General features: G+C 45.0%; 1 protein-coding gene across 1 annotated transcript; it reads right to left on the bottom strand.

Moving 5' to 3' along the window:
- Nucleotides 1-8,308: 8,308 nt before the first annotated feature.
- Nucleotides 8,309-12,060, bottom strand: LOC127337191 (BTB/POZ domain-containing protein At1g50280). Its single transcript, XM_051364133.2, has 3 exons — nt 11,718-12,060; nt 10,414-11,616; nt 8,309-8,970 (listed from the first exon to the last, which is right to left on the bottom strand). Exons 1-3 carry the CDS (start codon nt 11,778-11,780, stop codon nt 8,611-8,613), a joined length of 1,626 nt encoding a protein of 541 aa, XP_051220093.1. The 5' UTR covers nt 11,781-12,060; the 3' UTR covers nt 8,309-8,610.
- Nucleotides 12,061-21,881: the final 9,821 nt, after the last annotated feature.

Raw genomic sequence — 21,881 nt, 5'->3', positions numbered from 1 at the left:
AGGAGATCTAGATCTACATTTCTACCAATCAAATCCATCTCTTTGTGAGTGGAACTCTCTAGATCTTGATCTTGGTGTTCTTTGTGAATTCATTTGTTCTTCCTCTCTTATTCCCCCAATAGCTTTTGTAGCTTTGTTGGAATTTGAGAGAGAAGGACTTGAGCATCTTTGTGGTGTTCTTGCCATTGCATTTGGTGCATCGGTTTGAGTTCTCCACGGTGATTCGTGGAGGTGAAAGCAAGAAGGTTGTTACTCTTGGGTTCTTGGAACCCTAGACGGTTTCTAGGCCTTTGTGGCATCTTAGTGGTGTTCTTGGGGACTCCAATTAAGTTGTGGAGAATCTTCAAGGGCAAGGCCTTTGTGGCATCTTTGTGGTGTTCTTGGGGACTCCAATTAAGTTGTGGAGAATCTTCAAGGGCAAGGCTTTTGTGGCATCTTTGTGGTGTTCTTGGGGACTCCAATTAAGTTGTGGAGAATCTTCAAGGGCAAGGCCTTTGTGGCAATTTGTTGGGAGCCTCCAATTAAGTTGTGGAGATAGCCCCAAGCTTTGTGCGGGTTCGGTGACCTTCCTAAGGTCCCATAGTGGATCGAGGACATCCCTTTTGGTGGGAATTCTCGAGGAGAATACGGTGGCCCTCGTGCATTTGGAGTGACTTGTCCTCCACACCGCTCCAACGGAGAGTAGCACTCGCAAGAGTGTGAACTTCGGGCTACATCGTTGTCTCCGCGTCACTTCGGTTATTCCTATACCCGAGCTCTTTACTTATGCACTTTACTTTGTGATAGCCATCGTGCTTGAAGTTATATATATATCGTGCTATCACATAAGTTGCTTGTCTTGCTTAGCATAAGTTGTTGGTGCACATAGGTGAACCATAGTTTATAGGCTTTGGGCTTGACAAAGTAAACGCTAGTTTTATTCCGCATTTGTTAAGCCCATCTCGTAAAAGTTTTAAATCGCCTATTCACCCCCCCCTCTAGGCGACATCCGTGTCCTTTCAGAAGCCTATGTAAAGAAGTTACAACCGGACAAGCTAGAACCCAAAGCGGAGAAATGCGTCTTCATAGGATACCCTAAGGAAACTATAGGGTATACTTTCTATCACAAATCCGAAGGCAAAATCTTTGTTGCTAAGAATGGAACCTTTCTTGAGAAAGAATTTCTCACTAAAGAAGTGACTGGAAGAAAAGTAGAACTCGATGAGATTGATGAATCTATACTCGTTGATCAGAGTAGCGCAAGATCGGAAGTTGTGCACATGCATCGCCTACACCGGCAACAGAGGAAGCTAATGATAATGATCATGAAACTTCGAACGAGGAAACTACTGAACCTCGCAGATCGACAAGGGAACGTACCACTCCTGATTGGTATGATCCTTGTCTAAATGTCATGATTGTGGATAACAATGATGAGGACCCTGCGACGTATGAAGAAGCGATGATGAGCCCAGAATCCAACAAATGGCAAGAAGCCATGAAATCCGAAATGGGATCCATGTATGATAACAAAGTATGGACTTTGGTAGACTTACCTGATAGCCGAAAGGCTGTCGAGAATAAATGGATCTTCAAGAGAAAAACAGATGCAGATGGTAATATTACTGTCTATAAAGCTCGACTTGTCACAAAGGGTTTCTGACAAATTCAAGGAGTTGACTACGATGAGACTTTCTCAATTAGCGAAGCTAAAATCTGTGAGGATTTTGTTAGCAATAGCTGCATTTTTCGATTATGAGATTTGGCAGATGGATGTCAAAACGGCGTTCCTTAATGGAGACATTGAGGAAGAGTTGTATATGGTACAACCCAAAGGTTTTGTCGATCCTAAAAATGCTGACAAAGTATGCAAACTTCAACATTCAATCTATGGACTGAAGCAAGCATCAAGAAGTTGGAACCGACGTTTTGATAAGGTGATCAAAGACTTCGGGTTTATACAGTGTCATGGAGAGGCCTGTATTTACAAGAAAGTGAGTGAGAGCTCTGTAGCATTCCTGATATTATATGTAGATGACATATTGTTGATCGGGAATGATATAGAACTATTAAGCAGTGTTAAAGGTTATTTGAATAATAGTTTTTCGATGAAAGACCTTGGTGAAGCATCGTATATATTAGGCATCAAGATTTATAGAGATAGATCAAGACGCCTAATAGGGCTATCACAGAGTACATATCTGGAAAAGATTCTAAAGAAGTTTAGAATGTACGAAAGTAAGAAAGGGTTCTTACCTATGTTACCAGGCAAAGTCTTGAGTAAGACTCAAGGACCGGCTACGGCAGAAGAAAGAGAAAGGATGAGTAAAATCCCCTATGCCTCGGCAGTAGGATCTATCATGTATGCCATGCTATGTACTAGACCGGATATAGCACATGCTGTTAGTTTGACTAGCAGATATCAAAGTGATCCAGGAATGGAACACTGGACAGCGATCAAGAATATCCTGAAGTAGTTGAAAAGAACTAAGGATATGTTTCTTTGTTATGGAGGTGACCAATAGCTCGTTGTAAGTGGTTACACCGATGCAAGTTGGAACACTGATCCTGATGACTCTAAGTCACAATCTGGGTACGTGTTTATATTGAATGGTGCTGCAGTAAGCTGGGCAAGCTCGAAGCAGTGCACGGTGGCGAAGTCTTCAACAGAATCAGAGTACATAGCGGCTTCAGAGGCTTCATCAGAAGCGGTATGGATGAAGAGGTTCATTGTAGAGCTCGGTGTGGTTCCTAGTGCATTGGACCCATTAATCATTTACTGTGATAACATGGGTGCCATCGCCAATGCACAAGAGCCAAGGTCACACAAGAGGCTGAAGCATATCAAGCTGCGTTACCACTCGATTCGCGAGTACATCGAAGATGGAGAAGTAGAGATTTGCAAAGTACACACTGATCTGAATGTAGCAGATCCGTTGACTAAAGCTCTCCCTAGGACAAAGCATGACCAACACCAGAATGCCATGGGTTTTAGGTATATTACAATGTAATCTAGATTATTGACTCTAGTGCAAGTGGGAGACTGAAGGAGATATGCCCTAGAGGCAATAATAAAGTGGTTATTATTTATATCTTTATGTTTATGATAAATGTTTATATATCATGCTATAATTGTATTAACCGAAACATTAGTACATGTGTGATATGTAGACAACAAGAAGTCCCTAGTATGCCTCTTAAACTATCTTGTTGATTAATGGATGATTAGTTTCATAATCATGAACATTGGATGTTATTAATAACAAGGTTATGTCATTGTATGAATGATGTAATGGACACACCCAATTAAGTGTAGCATAAGATCTCGTCATTAAGTTATTTGCTATAAGCTTTCGATACATAGTTACCTAGTCCTTATGACTATGAGATCATGTAAATCACTTATACCGGAAAGGTACTTTGATTACACCAAACACCACTACGTAAATGGGTGGCTATAAAGGTGGGATTAAGTATCCGGAAAGTATGAGTTGAGGCATATGGATCAACAGTGGGATTTGTCCATCCCGATGACGGATAGATATACTCTGGGCCCTCTCGGTGGAATGTCGTCTAATGTCTTGCAAGCATATGAATGAGTTCATAAGAGACCACATACCACAGTACGAGTAAAGAGTACTTGTCAGGAGACGAGGTTGAACAAGGTATAGAGTGATACCGAAGATCAAACCTCAGACAAGTAAAATATCGCGTGACAAAGGGAATTGGTATTGTATGTGAATGGTTCATTCGATCACTAAAAGTCATCTTTGAATATGTGGGAGCCATTATGGATCTCCAGATCCCGCTATTGGTTATTGGTCGGAGTGAGTACTCAACCATGTCCGCATAGTTCACGAACCGTAGGGTGACACACTTAAAGTTGGATGTTGAAATGGTAGTACTTGAATATGGAATGGAGTTTGAATATTTGTTCGGAGTCCCGGATGAGATCCCGGACATCACGAGGAGTTCCGGAATGGTCCGGAGAATAAGATTCATATATAGGATGTCATTTTATGTGAATTAAATTGACGTGGAAGGTTCTATGGAAGGTTCTAGAAAAGTCCGGAAGAAACCACCAAGGAAGGTGGAGTCCACATGGGACTCCACCTCCATGGCCGGCCAACCCTAGTGGGGAGGAGTCCCAAGTGGACTCCCCCTTAGGGGGCCGGCCACCCCCCCATATGGGAGGTGGAACTCCCACCTCTAGTGGGAGTCCTAGCTTGGCTAGGTTTCCCCTCCATATGGAAGGTTTTTGGTTCGGGTCTTATTCGAAGACTTGGAGGCCAACTCTTGGGGTTCCACCTATATATAGAGGGCCAAGGGGGAGGGGGCCGGCCACCTCAAACACCACCAAGGTGGCCGCACCCCATAGTGGCCGGCGCCCCCCTCTCCCCAAACCCTAGCCGCCCCGCTCCTCCACTTCCCGCACGCTTAGCGATGCTCCGCCGGACTTCTCCACCACCACCGACACCACGCCGTCGTGCTGTCGGATTCAAGAGGAGCTACTACTTCTGCTGCCCGTTGGAACGGGGAGGTGGACGTCGTCTTCATCAACAACCGAACATGTGACCGAGTACGGAGGTGCTGCCCGTTCGTGGCGCCGGAACCGATCGTGATCAAGATCTTCTACGCGCTTTTGCAAGCGGCAAGTGAACGTCTACCGCAGCAACAAGAGCCTCCTCTTGTAGGCTTTGGAATCTCTTCAAGGGTGAGACTCGATAAACCCCTCATTGCTACCGTCTTCTAGATTGCATCTTGGCTTGGATTGCGTGTTCGCGGTAGGAAAATTTTTGTTTTCTATGCAACGTTGTCCTACAATAACGCCATGACGAATTTTTGGAGGACGCTACTCCTTGTACGTAGGCTTTCGGGCGAGATTGGTATTTAAGCTGCTCCGTAACGTCTTGGCTATCCGAGGTGGGACTAAACAAAGACATCCCGAATTATGTTGGGTTGACTGGCTGGGAGGACGCTTCTCCCGCAAGCTGGCTATTGCTGACATGCGTTGCTCGGTCCCGCGCACTAAATGCCAGCTAGCTATTCCGGTCAAAAAAAATGGGAGCTAGCAATTCCCGCTCGCTGGCTGTTCGTGTGTACTCCCTCCGTCCATAAATAAGTGTACCTGCGGGGTTTTCAAGATAAATTATGAGGTGGAGTGAAAAGTACATTGGGAACATGCATCTCTTCTCTTTAATTCTTTCACCTCCAATGAGCTAAGTGCTTGTAGAAAACAAGAAAAATATATGCTCAATATTATTGGGTTTGATTTCCGTGCGATGAGAGAGAAGCAATTAAATTGCATTGGGAAGATAGAAGTACACTCTTTTGTGGACAAAGTTTAGAGCCTAGATGTCCACTTATTTGAGGACGGAGGGAGTATGTGGGTCTTGCATGGAAAGAGAGCATACTACTGCACATTTCACTGATTTTTCCGCTTTTTTCTCCACACGTAGCTAGGTCGTAGCTGCTTGTGTCACAGTGATGGAAAAAAACATGCATGTATACACATATAGAGAATAGTACCTTAAAATTCCTATCTTTTAGACCAAGCATATAGTCATATTTAATGTATGAGCATCAAAAATATAATTTGCACAAACTTCAAAACCAAGATAAAATATTTGAGGGGAATAAAACCATTTATAATGCATTCGGAGATATCTAAGGAACAACCCCTAAATTATGAGGAACAAATGCGTCCGAGTAACACATTTCGTCTAGTCAGCGAAGAAAAATATTGTGTCAGAGTATCCTCCCATCTACTTGGGAATAAGAGCCTGGACGGAGGGGAACAACATACCAAACATGGGAGAACAATATCCTAGACTGAGGGGAAGTGGGGAACAACAACCTAAACTGGGGGAAAATAGCCTAGACAGAGGGGAACAACAACCTAAACTGGGGGGGGGGGGGGGGAGAGGGAAATAGCCTAGACAGAGGGGAACAACAACCTAAACTGGGGGGAACAATAGCCTTGACAGGGGAAACAAATAGCCTAGATGGAGGGGAACAACAACCTTGATGGAGGAGAACAACAACCTAGACAGAGGGAACAACAACCTAAACTGAGGGAACAATAGCCTTGACAGAGGGAACAACGGCATAGACGACGGGGAACAACAACCTAGACGGTAGGGAACAAACAGTTTAGACGGTACGGAACAACATCCTAGACGACGGGGAACAACGACGAAGATGGCAGGGGAACAACGGCCTAGAATGGCGGGGAACAATGACTTACACGAAGGGGAACAATGACATAGATCGAGAGGAACAACGACCTACACGGAGGGGGAACAACAGCCTAGACAGCGGGGAACAACGACCTACACGGAGGGGAACAACGACATAGACGGCGGGGAACAACAACTTTAATGAAAACTAAAAACATGAAAAAAAAATTTAAAAATGTAAGAAAGAAGAAATCAAAGAAAAAACGAAAGTGTAGAAAAGAATGTAAGAAACAAGAAAAAACCTTGGGAAAGCAAAAAATAAATGTAGAAAAAAAAGCAAAAAAGGAAATGGAACACAAAGAAAGAGGAAAGCCATACATGTAGAAAAAAATGTAAGAAAGAAAACCATGAGAAAAAACATACCGAACTACAGACACGTAGTATAAACATATCTCGTCCGTACGTTCCTGTGTGCACCCAAACGAAGAAAAGAGTCACGTCCCTATGCATACACGATAACATGAACGAAGGAAAACAATGGCCGAACAAGCTTAACGGGCTGAGCCCACCGAACAAACGCTTAAGCGCAACAGACGTCCGTAGCGCGCGCGCTAGGGAGAAATTTCCAGGTACAGGTAGGCCTCTGCGGCTAATCACCGCACACCCGTGGTGGGTATTGGGCCTGGCCCATTTTTCTTTTTTGGGTTTTCTGTTTTTTCTTACTTTTTTTTGTTGTTTTTATATTTTATATTTATTTTATTTTCGGTTTATTTTTCCTTTTTCTTCAAATCCGAAAAATTTCAAAATTGATAAAAGTTCAAAATTGAATATTATTCAAATTTGAAAGAGGTTCAAATTTGAAATTGTTCAAACTTTAAAAACAATCATATTTAAAAATTGTTCAAAATCAAAAATTTATCAAATTTGAAAGTTGTTCAAATTCAAGAATTGTTCATACATATAAAAAAGTTCAAAAATATTTTTTATCAAATCCTTGAAATTGTTCAAATTCAAATAATATTTATATCTTAAAAATTAGATTTTGTAAAAAAGTTCTTTTTTCGTAAAGACTTCAGATTAATATTTCTTTGAAATTCTAGAAAACGCAAAAAAAAGAAGAAGAATTGAATCAGGAGGAAAAAAACCGAAAAAAAGAGAAAGAGAAGATTAGGTCAACTAAGTTACAAGGGTGTGCGGCTCACCCGATCTTCCGACTAAAGTCGGCATAGATGTGCTCCCCGTGTCGGCCGCGTACACTTCGCGGGAAGCATGAAGTAGGAGCGCTCATCTGAAGTCTTTGTACACCGACACAGTCGGTGTGTAATGCCACCGCACACCCCAAAATGGTTGGTTGGGCCGCGGTCCATTAGTAGTAGGTACGTTTTTTTTTCTTTTTTTTGATGTTTCTTTTTTGTTAATATTTTTCTTTTTTAATATCTAATTTTTTTTAAAAATATATCGGAGAACAAAATTTCAAAATCTTTTCAGATTCGAAATTTTGGAAATTTTAAAAATGTTCAGATTTTGATTTAATTTTTTTCGAGATTTGAACATTTTCGGATATGGATATAATTTAAATTTGAAAAAAATTAAAAATTTGTAAATTTTATTTTTTCCAAAAATTAACATTCTTAGTTATGAACATTTTTCGAATTTGAACATTTTTCCAAATTTGAACGCTTTATATATTTGAACGGATTTAAAATTTGAACGCTTTTATAATTTGAACATTTTTTGTATTTGAACATTTTTCAAATTAATTAAAATTTGAACATTTTTGTATTTGATAATTTTTCAAATTTGAACGGATTTCAAATTTGAACATTTTTTGTATTTAAACGATTTTAAAATTTGAACATTTTTTTAAATATTGAACAGTTTTCAATTTTGAATTTTTTCTGAATTTGAAATATTTTCAAATTTGAACAAAAATAAAAATAAACAAAAAAGAAACAAAAAGGAACATAAAATAAAAAAGAAAAAGGAAAGAAAAGAAAAGAAAAAAAGAAAAGAAAAAAAGAAAGAGAAACAGAAAACAGAAAAAAGAGGCGAACTGGGCCGACCAGGCCGGCCCATACCGCGCGCGGGGGGTGTGCGGCGCGCGGCAGCGGCCGAGCTGGTCGGTGTATAGGATTTGCCGCGAGCGTAAGTGAGCTGACAATATAAATGGGCCATAGAATATAAGATTACCCATGTGAATGGGATGAGGTTTGCGTCTGGGCCAAAAGTTTGGCGACGGGGCGAAAACTCCATCCCTGCCGACCTTTTGCTCACAAAGTCACAAATTAAACAAAAAAACTCAAATAACCGACCAACTCAACACGGTACTAGTACTACTAGTACTAGTAAAAAAAATGAACACAACAAAATCTGTACAAAATATCAAGAGAGAAAATAAGAAAGCCACGTCACCCAAAAAATGTTACACCTCCATTAACTAGCTGCTAGGTTGCTAGCACATCCACGGAAGGCCCCTGCCACCAAAGGACTTGGCCGCCGTCCGAGATACCTTTACGTGGCCCATCATCTCCTTGCATGCCGTCTCTAGCTCCACCACCCGGCCCTGCATCTTATGTAGGTCCACCCTCAGTGCCTCCTTCTCCTCGTCCACCACGACCCGTCTGGGCGTTTGTGACGGCGAGAGTGGATTCGGGAGCTTGGGCACCCGCTGCGAGGACAAAGCTTGCACGGCGATGCCAGCGGGAATCCGCCGGTTCTTGGCTAGGTCTTTGCATGCCTCGAGGGTCAATTTCCCATAGTTGAGGCACCGGCACAAAGTCCCCCGCTCCTCGACGGTCAAGGCAGCATGAGACTACATGTAGACAAGGAGGATACATTATGCTATATACGCAAAATAGAAGTAACACGTCCTCCAAGGTACAAACTTATCATGGATGAAAATCTGAATATGTGAAGGATTACAAAATATTTTATAGGTAGCCATCTATTTTTCATCGGAGGGAGTTCATTGCTATATGAAGTCCAGTAACAAAGGGGAGCTTATAAATTAAGTTGCATAAGAAAGATGACGTTTCGTTTATGATGTTAGTCAATTGCACATAAGGACAATATATGCAGCAAGTCTTTTGTTCGCTAACACGCTCCAAAGGAATGCCGTGGATGGGAGGGAAACTAAAGCAGGAAGAACAAACATGAAAGGGACGGACGTGATCAAAGAGAAAAAAACATACTAGAAAACTCCAAAGGCCATCTGTCACTTGGCCGAAGGGACACTCAAAGAAAAGGCTATATGTAGCTATCACTAGTAGTAAAACAAATGCAAGATCTAAGTGAGATAAAGACAAACCGATTTGATAGACTCATGAACACGAAGCCGGAAGTGCACTGCATGCAGACAGGGTAAAGGTAAAATGTTGAAGTTACAGTGGTGGCTGCATCGGATTGCAAATAAAATTTGGTGTTCGGACAGACATGGCAGAAGAAAATGCTGTCCTAACTCCTAACTCGCTGAAAGCAGAGGAAACTTACAGTTGCTGCTACTAGTTGTCTGGGACAATTAAGTACATTGATTCAGATACCCAATTCAGCATGTTGAAAGGGATTGACTCTATGGCTTGGGAGGTGGATTCATTTTAGTCTGACAAAATTGAATCACATGACGAAGGGATAACGAAGGGGATAAAGCAGGAAAGTGCAGTGGTGTGGTGTGGGCTAGTGACAAGGTATTCAGATCTGATGGACCAAAAGCTAGCGCACATAGCACATTGCAAAAAGTGCTAAAGGCGTGCATGGCATGAGGAAATTGCTACATCCTCCAAACACAGAAGTACCACTACATAATCCATGTGTCCATGATCGTTAGCATCCCATGATAGCATCATGGCACTATCAAACTATATACTCAGTTGCTTGGCAAAAATCCTGATAAAAAATTGTGCACAGTAAGATGCATCAGAGATTAGGATCATGATTGGTCAAATGAAAACTAGTAGAGTACTACGACTATTTGAATATTTCACTGAAAACAATTTGTAGCGCGCACAAGTAATTGGTCATCATGATCCCATCATAGACTGAGAGAGAATATTCACTGTCCCTCCCAGGTGAAAATGTCGGTGCCTGTGCCTGCACTCTGTCTGCTGTCCTTTACCTCCCAGTAATCATCTTCCCAATCATCACGAGTTAAACTTTTTTTTGCTTGAGAAATTCAGTTTCGAATAATACAACCAACACATTACGTTTTCTGATACGAATCTTCAGAAATTTAAATTGGACAGAGAAATGAGATAATTACCTCGAGGTAGATGTCCAGTGCCCTGTACACACCGTCGTAGCAGTCCCTGGCAGAGTCCGGCAGGCTCTGGGCGACGGCGAGGAACCTGGACACGCCCAGCCCATGGTCCGGCGAGATCTCGGCGAGGTACTTGTCCACCAGCCTCCCAACCTTCCTCATCCTCTCCCGCGACGATGACGACAGCGGCGACGGCGAGGTGGCCTCCTTCTCCTCCTTCACGGAGCTCACAAACACCCTGACGAGCCTTATGACCAGGCTCACGTCGTACACGCCGCCGCCGTCGCCGGAGACAAGGATGTCATCGAGCGTGGCCTGGTCCAAAATCTTTCCCACCAGCCTCTCCAGCTTACGCCTGCACTCCCTGCTCATCCCAGCTGCCGACGCGACCCGCAGCGCCCAGAAGAGGCCCCGGCAGGAGAACGCCGCGGCCCCTCCGCCGAGCTCCACGCCATGCACGGCCGTATCGGCCAGGCCGGAGAGGCAGCCCTGGTCGTCGACCTTGCGGAGCGTTGCGGCGCGGCGGAGGTAGTGCAGCAGGAACCGCGTCAAAGTCAGGTTCTTGTTCTCGGCGCCGTAGCAGCCGATCACCCGCATCGCCTTCTCGACAGTCGCCGGGGACAGCGACGCCACGTCGTCGAACCACCACTCCCTGCCGCCGACCAGGCACGACGGCTTCATCGACTCTGGCGTCCTGGCAGCGGACGATGGCCGGCCGCCGGCCCTGTCCGGCGATGAGGAGGAACACGTCGATGACGACGAGCGGGTAAGCGTCTCCGCGCCTACTGCGATCCTGGAGAACAGTGCGGAGAGGAGCTTGTCGAGGAGACCGGAGGAGAAGGGCGAATCGCAGCTCTTGACTGCGGCGAGCAGGTCGGCCCACGTCCAATGGCAGAGGCCGTCGTCGACGAAGGCCTCCGCCTGGACGAGGAGGTTGCCGGCGCGCACCTCCTCGGTCATGTCCAAGAACGAGGCGGCGCAGTGAACGAGCGGGAGTTCGGTGGGGCGGAGCGGCGGGAGACGTCCACTGTCGTAGCAGAACCGGACCACTAGCTCCAAACCCTCGGCGCCTCCCGGGAAGCCGGCGAGCTCGATGGCCATTGACGCCTCTGCTCCTCCTCCTGCTCCTCTGCTCGCCGTCTTTATCCTTTTCTTTTCCTGCGCCACCATTGCCCTCAGCCTCCCCGAGAAGGCGCACACGACGCTCTGTCAACCAACCAAACAGCAACCGTGAGAAGTTATATTGCAATCAAAAAACAATATGTTTTCTCGATTGATCCGAGGAAAATCATGGAGCGCGCGCGTACCTGGTGGAGAAGAAGCGTGTGATGGCCATTGACGTGCACCTTGAGGTCACCGGCCTCGTCCATTGTTCTTGAGACCACAGAAAGGAGATCAATGGAAGCAATGGGACGTGCACCCTGTGAACTGGACGGAAGTGAGTAATATATCCGGGGAGACGAGGACTGAGAAGATTTGCTTGCTTGGTTTAGTTGAATGTGGGCACCTGGCGCACTCACAAGGTCACAGTGCGATCAAGTGGTACATGACAGACTGAGCGCATGTGTCATCTGGGTGAAAAATCTATGGAGCTCCTCATGATTCATAGGAAGAAAACAAAAACATGTTTTGGCCCTGGTAGGCTCTCCAGGCCCAGGGTCTCTGAACTCTTTATAGTGCTGGCCTCTGAAGTTCAAACTTCAGAGTAGCAATCGATGGAGGGCAAAAAGGACACCCTGCCTTCTGAATGCACCAGAGCAAGCAAACAAAATGTATAGTTCTGGTGAGGATCTTGTTCATGGGGGCACTGTGTCCGTTGAGTTTTAGCACTATTCATGATCGGCATGGTAGATTGTAGTGGACGTGGCAGCGATTGATTGACGACATTGTCACTGGTAGGCGCTGCAGCTTCACATCATGACATGCAGCATGCAACGAAATCCTCTTCACTCTCTCCGTTACATGTGTCACTTCTCATCTTCATACTGTTTTTTTTCGAAAGATCTCATCTTCATACTGTTAGTTTTCAAACTGAATGCCCAACGGTATGTTTGGAAAAGCGCAAATTCTTGGCGCAGATTTCATGGGAAACAATTTGATTCCTGTTCTATTGAGGATCTTGTTCACGTAGAGCAGGCAAACAAAATGCCACCCTCCTTCTTTAGTTGAGGATCATGTTCACAGGGTGCACTGTATGAGTTGGGCTTCACCACTGTTCAGAGAGGTACATCACACAGAGGATCTACATGCTAGATTTTTGAGAGGACGTGGCAATGATTGATGCCTTGTAGGGACTATCTTGTCCAAAACACTCTTTCTTAATCAATAGATTGGGGATCTTTTGCCCCTGTTTCAAAAAAGATCGATGGGTAACATTGTCACTGCAGCTTCACATCAGAACCTAAGTGTATGAGGCAATTTTTTTGTTTTTTGATAAAGGTAATATATGAAGGAAAATGGTCCCGTAGACCTGTGAGTGTACATACTTCCAGATTTCATACACCACATAGATGAATGTAATATACCTATTTATCATTTAAGACACTTCATTACTAATTACTAGATACCCTAAAGTTCTAACTGAAATTGCACTTGAGTATTTTATATTATTTGCATGTACGTGAAAATGGTATGTTGAAAAAACTAAGAGCTCTGGTTATATTTCTTCTAAAGGACGTGCAACTCGTGAGATATTCAAGACTCCTCTTGGTAGATTCGCTTGACTCCAATGATCATTTTGCCTGTTGCCACGAGCTATGGTTAGCACAACAACTAAGGTCGTGAGATCAGATCAAGGCTTCGAACTTCATGGTTCCTCGTACTCCTCGAGTTATACTAGCCCCCCTGTGATATCGCCCGTGCCACTCAGGGGTCGCCTAGTCACTAGCAAACAAGTTCATATCTATGAGATCTCAGGATCATGTTGTCTGGACCCTTAAAGTATACAACAAGCATTATGCAAACATAAACAATCTTTATCGCGTAGAATAATCACAAATAGATGGAAATTAATATAGGCACATCACATCTCACCAATCCCCTACATGTCCCACGCCTATGGAGGTATACTCGCACATGAGAGGAGAATGGCACAATGATATGATCATAATGTAAATAGGGTTCATCTTGATATTACCGTAGCAAACCACTATAAGAAGAAAGATCGGATCCAATGCAACCAAAATATGAATAGAGTCTCAAACCCTAATCTGACAAGTGTGAATCTCTCTCTAGCACAAGGGGAATGATGAATGAGTGAATTATCTAGAGGTTGGAAATCTTGGAGATGATCGATGAAATTCTTCTCCTTTAGATCTCTTCTTCATTTGTTCTGAAATGTTTTGTGGCTGCTGTGTGTCTCTCCTCGATATGATTCCTTCATGAAAAGTATTTGTATTGATCTGGTGAAGGTGGTGGCATATGGTACGGGCAGGCCGTACGAGCAGGCCATGCCCGTACTGATGCTCGTTAAGGTTACTAGAGCCTCGAATTAGAAAGTCTTTAATTATAGAATTTCTTGATTTGTTCCAATCAGCTCGTAAATGGCCTTGGATCCTTCCAAAAGTGTCCATACCCTGAAAGTCACATTATAAAACAAGGTTTTACTGTTTTACGATATTAGCATTCTTGAAAGATGAAAACCAACGAAACCAAGTAAAAAACCAAAACCCTTAGTAAACTTCCTTCCACCTTGATTTATTAAACTATTTTCATCCTTGGGCTTTTATTGTATAAAAGGGAAATCACACTGTAGGGTTTCCCCTACGGTTTCACAATCAAAAAAAATCCTCGGTAAAAAGTGTCAATATGTGGAGCTATCAACATCCCTAAACTTAGTTGTCACTCTCCCTCGAGTGACAACGTGATAAAGATTAATAACGACGAATAAAACTTGGGTAGAACAACTCACAAGTCCGAGATGATGTGGCCTGTTTGGTTTCTAGCCACACTTTGCCAAGCCAAAGTTTGGCAATTTGGTATGTGTTTGGTTCTTGCCAAACTTTAGAGCTGCCACATTTCACTAATCATATGACCCACTTGTCATAGAGTGAATTTTTTGCCAACTTTTGCCACACTTTGTGGCTTCCAAAATCCTAGCCACACTTTTGTGGCTGCCACACTTGCCAAAGTTAGGCTTGGCAAACTGTGGCTGGGAACCAAACAGGCCCGTATTATTCCATCTTCACAAATCTTGCAACCTTAAACATGACCATAATTTTTTTGTACGGTTGCATCTAAGCTTGATTCCTAACCACGCATAACATGATGGCAAATAAATATTTGCCCCATAAGCAAGTGTCGAGAATTCAGTTAGGCTTGTGAATCAAATCTTTTGTCGCCTCTCTTTTTGTAAGAGTAAAATCAAATTTAGCAAGGAATGCTTTGTTAAATTAAGGGTGCTCAAGTAATGTCGAAATGGATATAAATTAGAGTAACTCATTAAATCCCACTACAAAAATTGTGACTCTCAAACACCCAATATTTTCCTTGCTTTTCTAGAACTTCAATCCTTTGGCAGTGAGATGATGACAACAGTTAGTATAATCGATATTGTACAAGAATGATTTTGGATTTTAAACTCAAACTTTCGCTTATTTCACAAATCCACGAGGACTAAAATTGTTCCATCATAGCAATTGCCGCTACATATGTATAATCAACTCATAGCAGAAATTCGAGATTAACTCAGGTTGATTGTTCAAAGCCAGAGAGTTGTTAGTCGTATGGAGTGCGGAAGTGTTGTGAGACACACATAAAGGGATATCTTATTTTAATGAACAAGTCAATCCTCGATATACATCTCAACCACGCTAGAAATTCATTCTTTCAAACAATTCTTTTTTAACAAGTGCTTATCAAGTCAATCAAATTAAGCTCCATGGGGTTGAGCATGTCCAAGATTAAATCCTTAGGACAAGTACAAGGCACCGAAGTCATCACATTGATGCTTTTTCAAGTTCTTAAATTATTGGAGTTGTCCCCAATGTAGTTCTTTTCAAACTAAAAAGCAATGTCCATAAGTCGAAACTAAAGTAGTGATACTAGCATTGGACCAAAGTTTATAAGACAACAAGCTAAGCGGGGAGCGAGCCTCGAGTGCAACCGAACAAATAATAATGTGATCAAGAATAAACTTACAAGAGAGGTGAAAATAGGAATGTGATACATCCTCTCACTTCTTGGCGCTTGTACTCAAGTCATATCCATGCTATGCTTCCATTGCTATGTCACTTAAAGTGAATAACCTGTGAAAATCCAAAAGAAAACCAAGAAAGTTCCACACGAAATAAAAGAAAATGCTACTCTGATATTTTTGTGTTTAATTCTTATCAATTCAAAATTAAAAGTAAACATGCAACTAAAAAGGTAAATAAATCAAAAAGAAGAAAATAGAAAATACGAATGCAAAAGGGCGAAGGGGATAGGAAACGATTATTGAATTCCAACTCAATATGTAAAAGTTCAGCAAGGTGCATCATTTGTTTCCTTTTTACACCATAACCCAAACCTGCATCCGCTGAAAGAAATAATAAGCCTAGGACAACATGACAGATCCTTGAGTACACCATCCTGCATATTTGACTTACCCGTGATTGTGGTCTATGTGAGGGTCTGATTCAATTGCAATGTCTATATAAGTACAAAAACCAAATAGTGACTTAGATTATCCAAGATTTGGAACTGTCTCCTCTCCTCTCTGATTAAGAAATGGAGATTTTCACTGGATCACATAACCTTGTAGCTAGCACCATTTGGTAGCTAAATTATTTGGAACCTATAAACTAGGGCAGCATGACACATCAGTACACATCTTCCATATATTTAACTTATGTGATTGTGGTTTTGTCAGGATCTGATAGAATTTAAGGGTATGAAAGTAAGTCATGCCAGATTATCCAAAGTTTGGAACTGTCTCCTCTCCTCCCTAATTAATAAACATAGATTATCACTGGATCACACAACCTTGTTCCCTAGCCCTTGATTATGTGGAACCTAAAGTGTGATGGTGCCAAAAGACCAGTGAGTTGGAGCATGGACCATTGCATACACCTTTTTGGTGACATGTCAATGGATGTAGTCATGTAGCGGAAGAACCTTCATACATGAGGAAGAACCATCATGCAAGACAACAGCATCCTGGTTCAGGGCCAAGCTGTCCGCCCCCCACCACAAATAAGCAATGAGCATATGGCAAGATTTGCAATGGGATTAGTTTCCAATCCCATGTTAGCCCCTGATTAAGCAACATGAACTTTTTTTAATAGGCTAAGCAGATAGTAGATCGTACTATGAGACAGACCGATTGAAGGGTGAACAGATATTTAAGAGTGCTAATTGATGCCAAGACACGGTAATGCTACGTGTGCACGCAGATGCCTCCAAGCTCGTCAAGAACAACATGCAGCTAGAATGCTGCTGCTAGCTTAATTAGCTACCTACCTATGGCCTATGGATGGAATCAAGTCTCGACTCACAGGTGTTAGCATACTGTATATAACTGCCTCTTGTGTTGGTTCAGACAAAAATGTGTGCAGCAAATTCAATATTATGTGCGGTCTAGATGCTACCACCAAGTACACCCACCATGTTTATGGTGTTAGTTAGCCACTTGGGTCTGGAAGACGTACACTAAGAGTGAAGACACGGGACCCGAACTGGTCTTGAGTCTTGAGTCTTGAGTCTTGACTCTGCTGAAGCTATGGCTGTTAGCAGAGTAGTCGAATTCTACGAGTTTTAATCCAAAACCCTCCACCTAATTGGACGAACCGCATTAAAGCCATGCTACTACTCCTTCCGCTAGCAACTGATCTTGTTCAAAATCTTCCTTTTGGTCGTCGGCCACAGGAAGTCTAGCTGGAGAGCCAGCCAACAGGTACTGGCATGGACGCCAAGAACAGTAGAGCGGCCAACAGGAGGAAGGAACCCTCCATCAAATGACAAGTGTACATACATACTCCGTACATGTCAGTATCGGACAGAGTGGGTATCCACATTTCGCGGCACATAATTTGATCACGGGGCAGCATTAGGATTAGGGACTCAGGGTACAAGTGCTGTTTTTGGTTTCTTTATCAAGAGTTGTTTTGGTTTGGCGCTCTAAACCGAGGGCGCTTGGAAGCGGAGAGGACGAATGTCCGCATGGATCCACTCACCAGCTGATTCTGAAGCCGGATCAACTGGACGGGTGCCGACGATTCCCTGGTCGCCACGGCGTTCGTTAATCGTTATACTCAGCTCAGCTTGATCGGCGGATCAGCTCACGGGAGCCTGGTATATCCAATTATCTATGGATCTAGCCTCGAGACAGACAAACGTACGTGTACGTACTGTTTGGCGTAGCGGGTTTGATTTGATGTGCAGCCCATCGGTGGGTGGATGATATGATCGAGCTCTGCCACTCGCCGCGCGGCCGCAGGTGATACGCGTTTCATGCTTGACGGTGAAGCACGGCCGCATTCGTCTCCACCGCGCCGCACCACCCGTGATGAGATTAAGCCGGGTCACGGACATGTTGTTCCGGCCGCCCACTCTCCACTCAGTACATCGACCGATATGCCTTGCAATCGGTGGTGTCCTGTGATGGCAGCGACCAAAATATTGAGATTTTCAGTTGACCTTAGTCATTCAGCTAGGTTCAGAATTGGCGAACATGTTTTGGTGAATACAAAATTCAGAATTTTAACTTGTAAGAGCAGGTCTAACAGACCCCGTAAAAGGGGCAAACCCGTATAATAACCGCCGATTTGAGGGTTTCGGCTCTACCCGGCCGTCTAGCACGCCCCGTAAAAACGGCCCCCGCATCGTTTTTTTGCTGTTTTGGATTACAGGGTGGGTCGTCGCCCCCAACCGCCGCCGCCGCCGCCCGATCTCCTCCCCCGCGCCCTTCCCGGCCAGATAGATCCACTACACCACAACACAAGATTCTCAACAGACAAGTTGGTCGGGAAAGCTGCTTTCACCGACAGAAAGTCGGTCAGGGATCAGTATTGCCGACCAACCATGTCGATCACTGTAAGTCCGGTCGGCAAAGGTCTTTCCCGACCAACATATATTTGCCGACCGACTGTCTGACAGTAATGGAAAATCTTTCCCGACCAACATTAGCTTTCCCGACCATCATTACATTCCCAACCGACTTGTTTTCCCAACCGACTATCCGACAATATACACTTTTGCCGACCAACTGTTTGTTGGCCCTACTGTGAACTATGTTTTGCCCACCCAGGTATGTACATATTTAAAAAAATTAAAATCCAACCAGTCAAAGACACATATTCCATAGTCAATTTATCACCGAGAAAATAAACCACAGCCACCAATACTGATATGCATTAATTCATACAATACTAGTTGTCCAGTTCTCAGTTCATACAACACATACAACACGTTCATATCACTACGGGAGAAGTCGTCGTTGCCGTGCGACAGATCGCACGGCAAAGAGCCTATTTTGCCCGGCAAAGGCTTTGCCGTGCGCCCACACACGGCAATGACATCGACGGCAAAGGCGACATTGCCGTGCGCCTGACCAAACTGCACGGCAAAGATCTTTGCCGTGCGCACGCTATGTTGCCGTGCGGCAGCCCCTTTACCGTGCACGATATCTTTGCCGTGCGTGTGGCCCGTTGCCGTGCGGCCGATCTTTGCCGTGCGGACGTTGTCTTTGCCGTGCGGCGAGACGTTGCCGTGCGCCTCACTCTGCCGGCCATGCTCCCTTTGCCGTGCGGCAACACCCCAGCCCGCACGACAAAGCCTCCTCCAGGTACACCCAGACAGCTCCCAGGAGCACAGGCTTGCGCCACGTGGCGCCTTTGCCGTGTGTATGCACACGGCAAAGTGACCAAAAGTCCTTTGCCGTGTGCATACACACGGCAAATGCCCCTGGTTTTTTCATTTTTTGCTGCTTTTCATTAATCCCTGCATTTCAAAATTGCATTTCACATATATATAACATATACAACATATATATTCACCATAGCATCACCAAACACATCAACAACACCACAAATACGTCGAGCACACATAGTTCATGCATAACAAAGTGCAATGTCCATTATTACAATCCATAACAAGTGCAACATCCATAACAAGTGCGAACAATCCATTACAACGACGACGAGTGCACGAAGACCATGCCATCAACCTTGTCCTCCTCCATTGCTTGCGCCCGCCTCATCGTCATTGCGTTGTGACACATAATCTACAAGGTTTGATGGAATTGGCATTTGTCATTTGCATATTGAACACTTGAACAAGCACAAGTAGCGGGTTGGGCACAAGCGTAGGAGGACTCACCGAGGTTCATGCTCCGGATGATGTTCGTGTTGTTGACGGTGATAGGTGTCCCCGGGGTATGAGTGGGCGGTGGCGGCATCCACGGCATGGAGTAAGGTGGAGGAGGAAGACTCCCCGGTGGAGAAGACAGAGCCGTCTGGCTCATCAGCCAGCTCATCTGTGCCTGATGCTGCGGCATCATCTGCTGCTGTTGTTGCATCTGCAGCATCATCTGTACTTTCTTCTTTGATACTCCGTAACACTGCCGCTCCAAGTTCCGTGCGTGCTCCTGGGCCGCCTGCTCCTTTTCTGCCATCTCCGCCTACGATGTGTCCGCGATATCATTAACATTTCAATGAAAAGCATGTGCATGTAAAGGAAAGGTAGAGGCCCGAGGAAGAATATACCCGTAACCGCTCGACAGCTAGATCCGAAGCCCGTGGCCGGTGCTCTACCTCAGGCTGGCCGCTCTTACGACCACGACGGATCTGGCGGAGAGAGGGAACCTTCGCTGGGTCGACGCACCCGTCACCAAACCATAGGCGGCCATGCTTCAAGCCTTCTCCCGCAAGCACCGCGACCTCAGGGTCAAAGTCCTCGGCCTCTGGGTTGGCGTCCTCGCCGTACTTCTGCTTGAACTTGGAGACATACGACGTGCACTGGGTCTCGGATTGCGGGTTAACCCACACGGACCCCGTCTCAGGATCAGGCGTCTTCCTTTGCTTCATCTTCTTTAGCACGGCAAAGACGTTAGGCTTCGCTCCTGTCCTGACTTCCTGCAAAAGAGAACATGTAATAAAGTGAAGTGGCACACCCTTGCAGAGTTAGCAAATATATAACATGAATTCAAAGAATGAAGGAACCATTGATTTGCTCACGTCCTTCTGCAGGTGAAGAGAGATGGGGATGCTGCCTTGGATATGCGATCCACCTCGCATCTCTGCCCGCTTCTTCTTGCCCTCCGGGGCATGTCCACCACATGACCATCGCACGAAAGCACCTATCGTCGTTGCCGACGTACTGAGGAGGGTTCTACATGCACAAGATAAACCCATTATGGTAAAATAAACTACATGGCGATAAAGAAATCAATAACACATAAATGCAAATACACCAAATCTTACTTGCCACGCATGAGCGTGTCGCGAGCGTCCTCCTTACTCATGTGGACGAAGCGGTCGGCGTGCCAGTCGCGGACGCATTGAATACGTGCCTCGTAGTGCATGCCAGTCACCCTCTTCCTTGCAAGCTGGTGTAGGACATCATCGCACGCATTCTCCTTGCCCTCGGCCCTCTTGAAGTATTTCTGCAACCATGCACATAGGTAAAACAAGGGGCATTAGTGCAATTATTGTGAACCAAGGAGAGTGTATGAATGGTAAGAAGTCAAAAGTCACGTACCCAGAATTTGGCAACAACCAAATCCGCCGCGGTGCCGCGGCCAAGAGGATCTTCCGCGAGGCTGTAGTGCGCCCACCTCCAAGCTACGTCGCAGCCACCAGTAGGGAAATTGACTATCCCAGGGAAATACCATCTAAGTAGGCCCCCAAGGATGTTCGAGTACCCACGTGGCGGTCTCTGCGACGGGTCTTCATACTGGAACGAGCTGCACCATGAAACGACAACATCAATATGTATGTGATAATAATTTTGATAATGACAAAATTGCGATAACGAAATGCCAAAAATTAACATGTACCTCCTTCCATAGGGCTGTAGAACAACGTGCTGTAGCGCCAGTTCTTCGGCGCGGAGCTGTGTTATCCCACGCCGATATGGCTTCCTATCACGTGGCCTCAGCCTCTCCACAGCTGGAACGTACTGGTAATCCTCCGGCTCACACCACTCTAGGCTTGGATCAGGATCGAACACTAAGTTCCCCAACCCCTCATCCTCCGAGAGGTCCTCCTCGTCCCCCTCCTCCTCCTGGTCCTCCCCACCCCCCTCCTCCTCCTGGTCCTCCCCACCCCCTCCTCCTCCTGGTCCTCCCCACCCCCGTGGTGCTCCTGGTCCTCCTCCTCGTCATCATCATCGGCTGCGGGAGGGGGGCTAGGACTAGGAGTGAGTACCCGCGTCGCATTCTTCCTACGCGGCCGCCCTGTGGGAGCGACAGGAGGGGGGCTAGGAGGGGGGGTAGTAGCTCGGCCCCGCCTCGAAGTCCCTACACCTACCAAGTCCTTGAGCTTCTTTTTAAG

Source organism: Lolium perenne, chromosome 2 (assembly GCF_019359855.2).
Source record: "Lolium perenne isolate Kyuss_39 chromosome 2, Kyuss_2.0, whole genome shotgun sequence".
NCBI lineage: Eukaryota > Viridiplantae > Streptophyta > Magnoliopsida > Poales > Poaceae > Lolium > Lolium perenne.
Note: the sequence above shows the minus strand (reverse complement) of the source record. Positions and strands in the feature narration are given on the sequence as shown.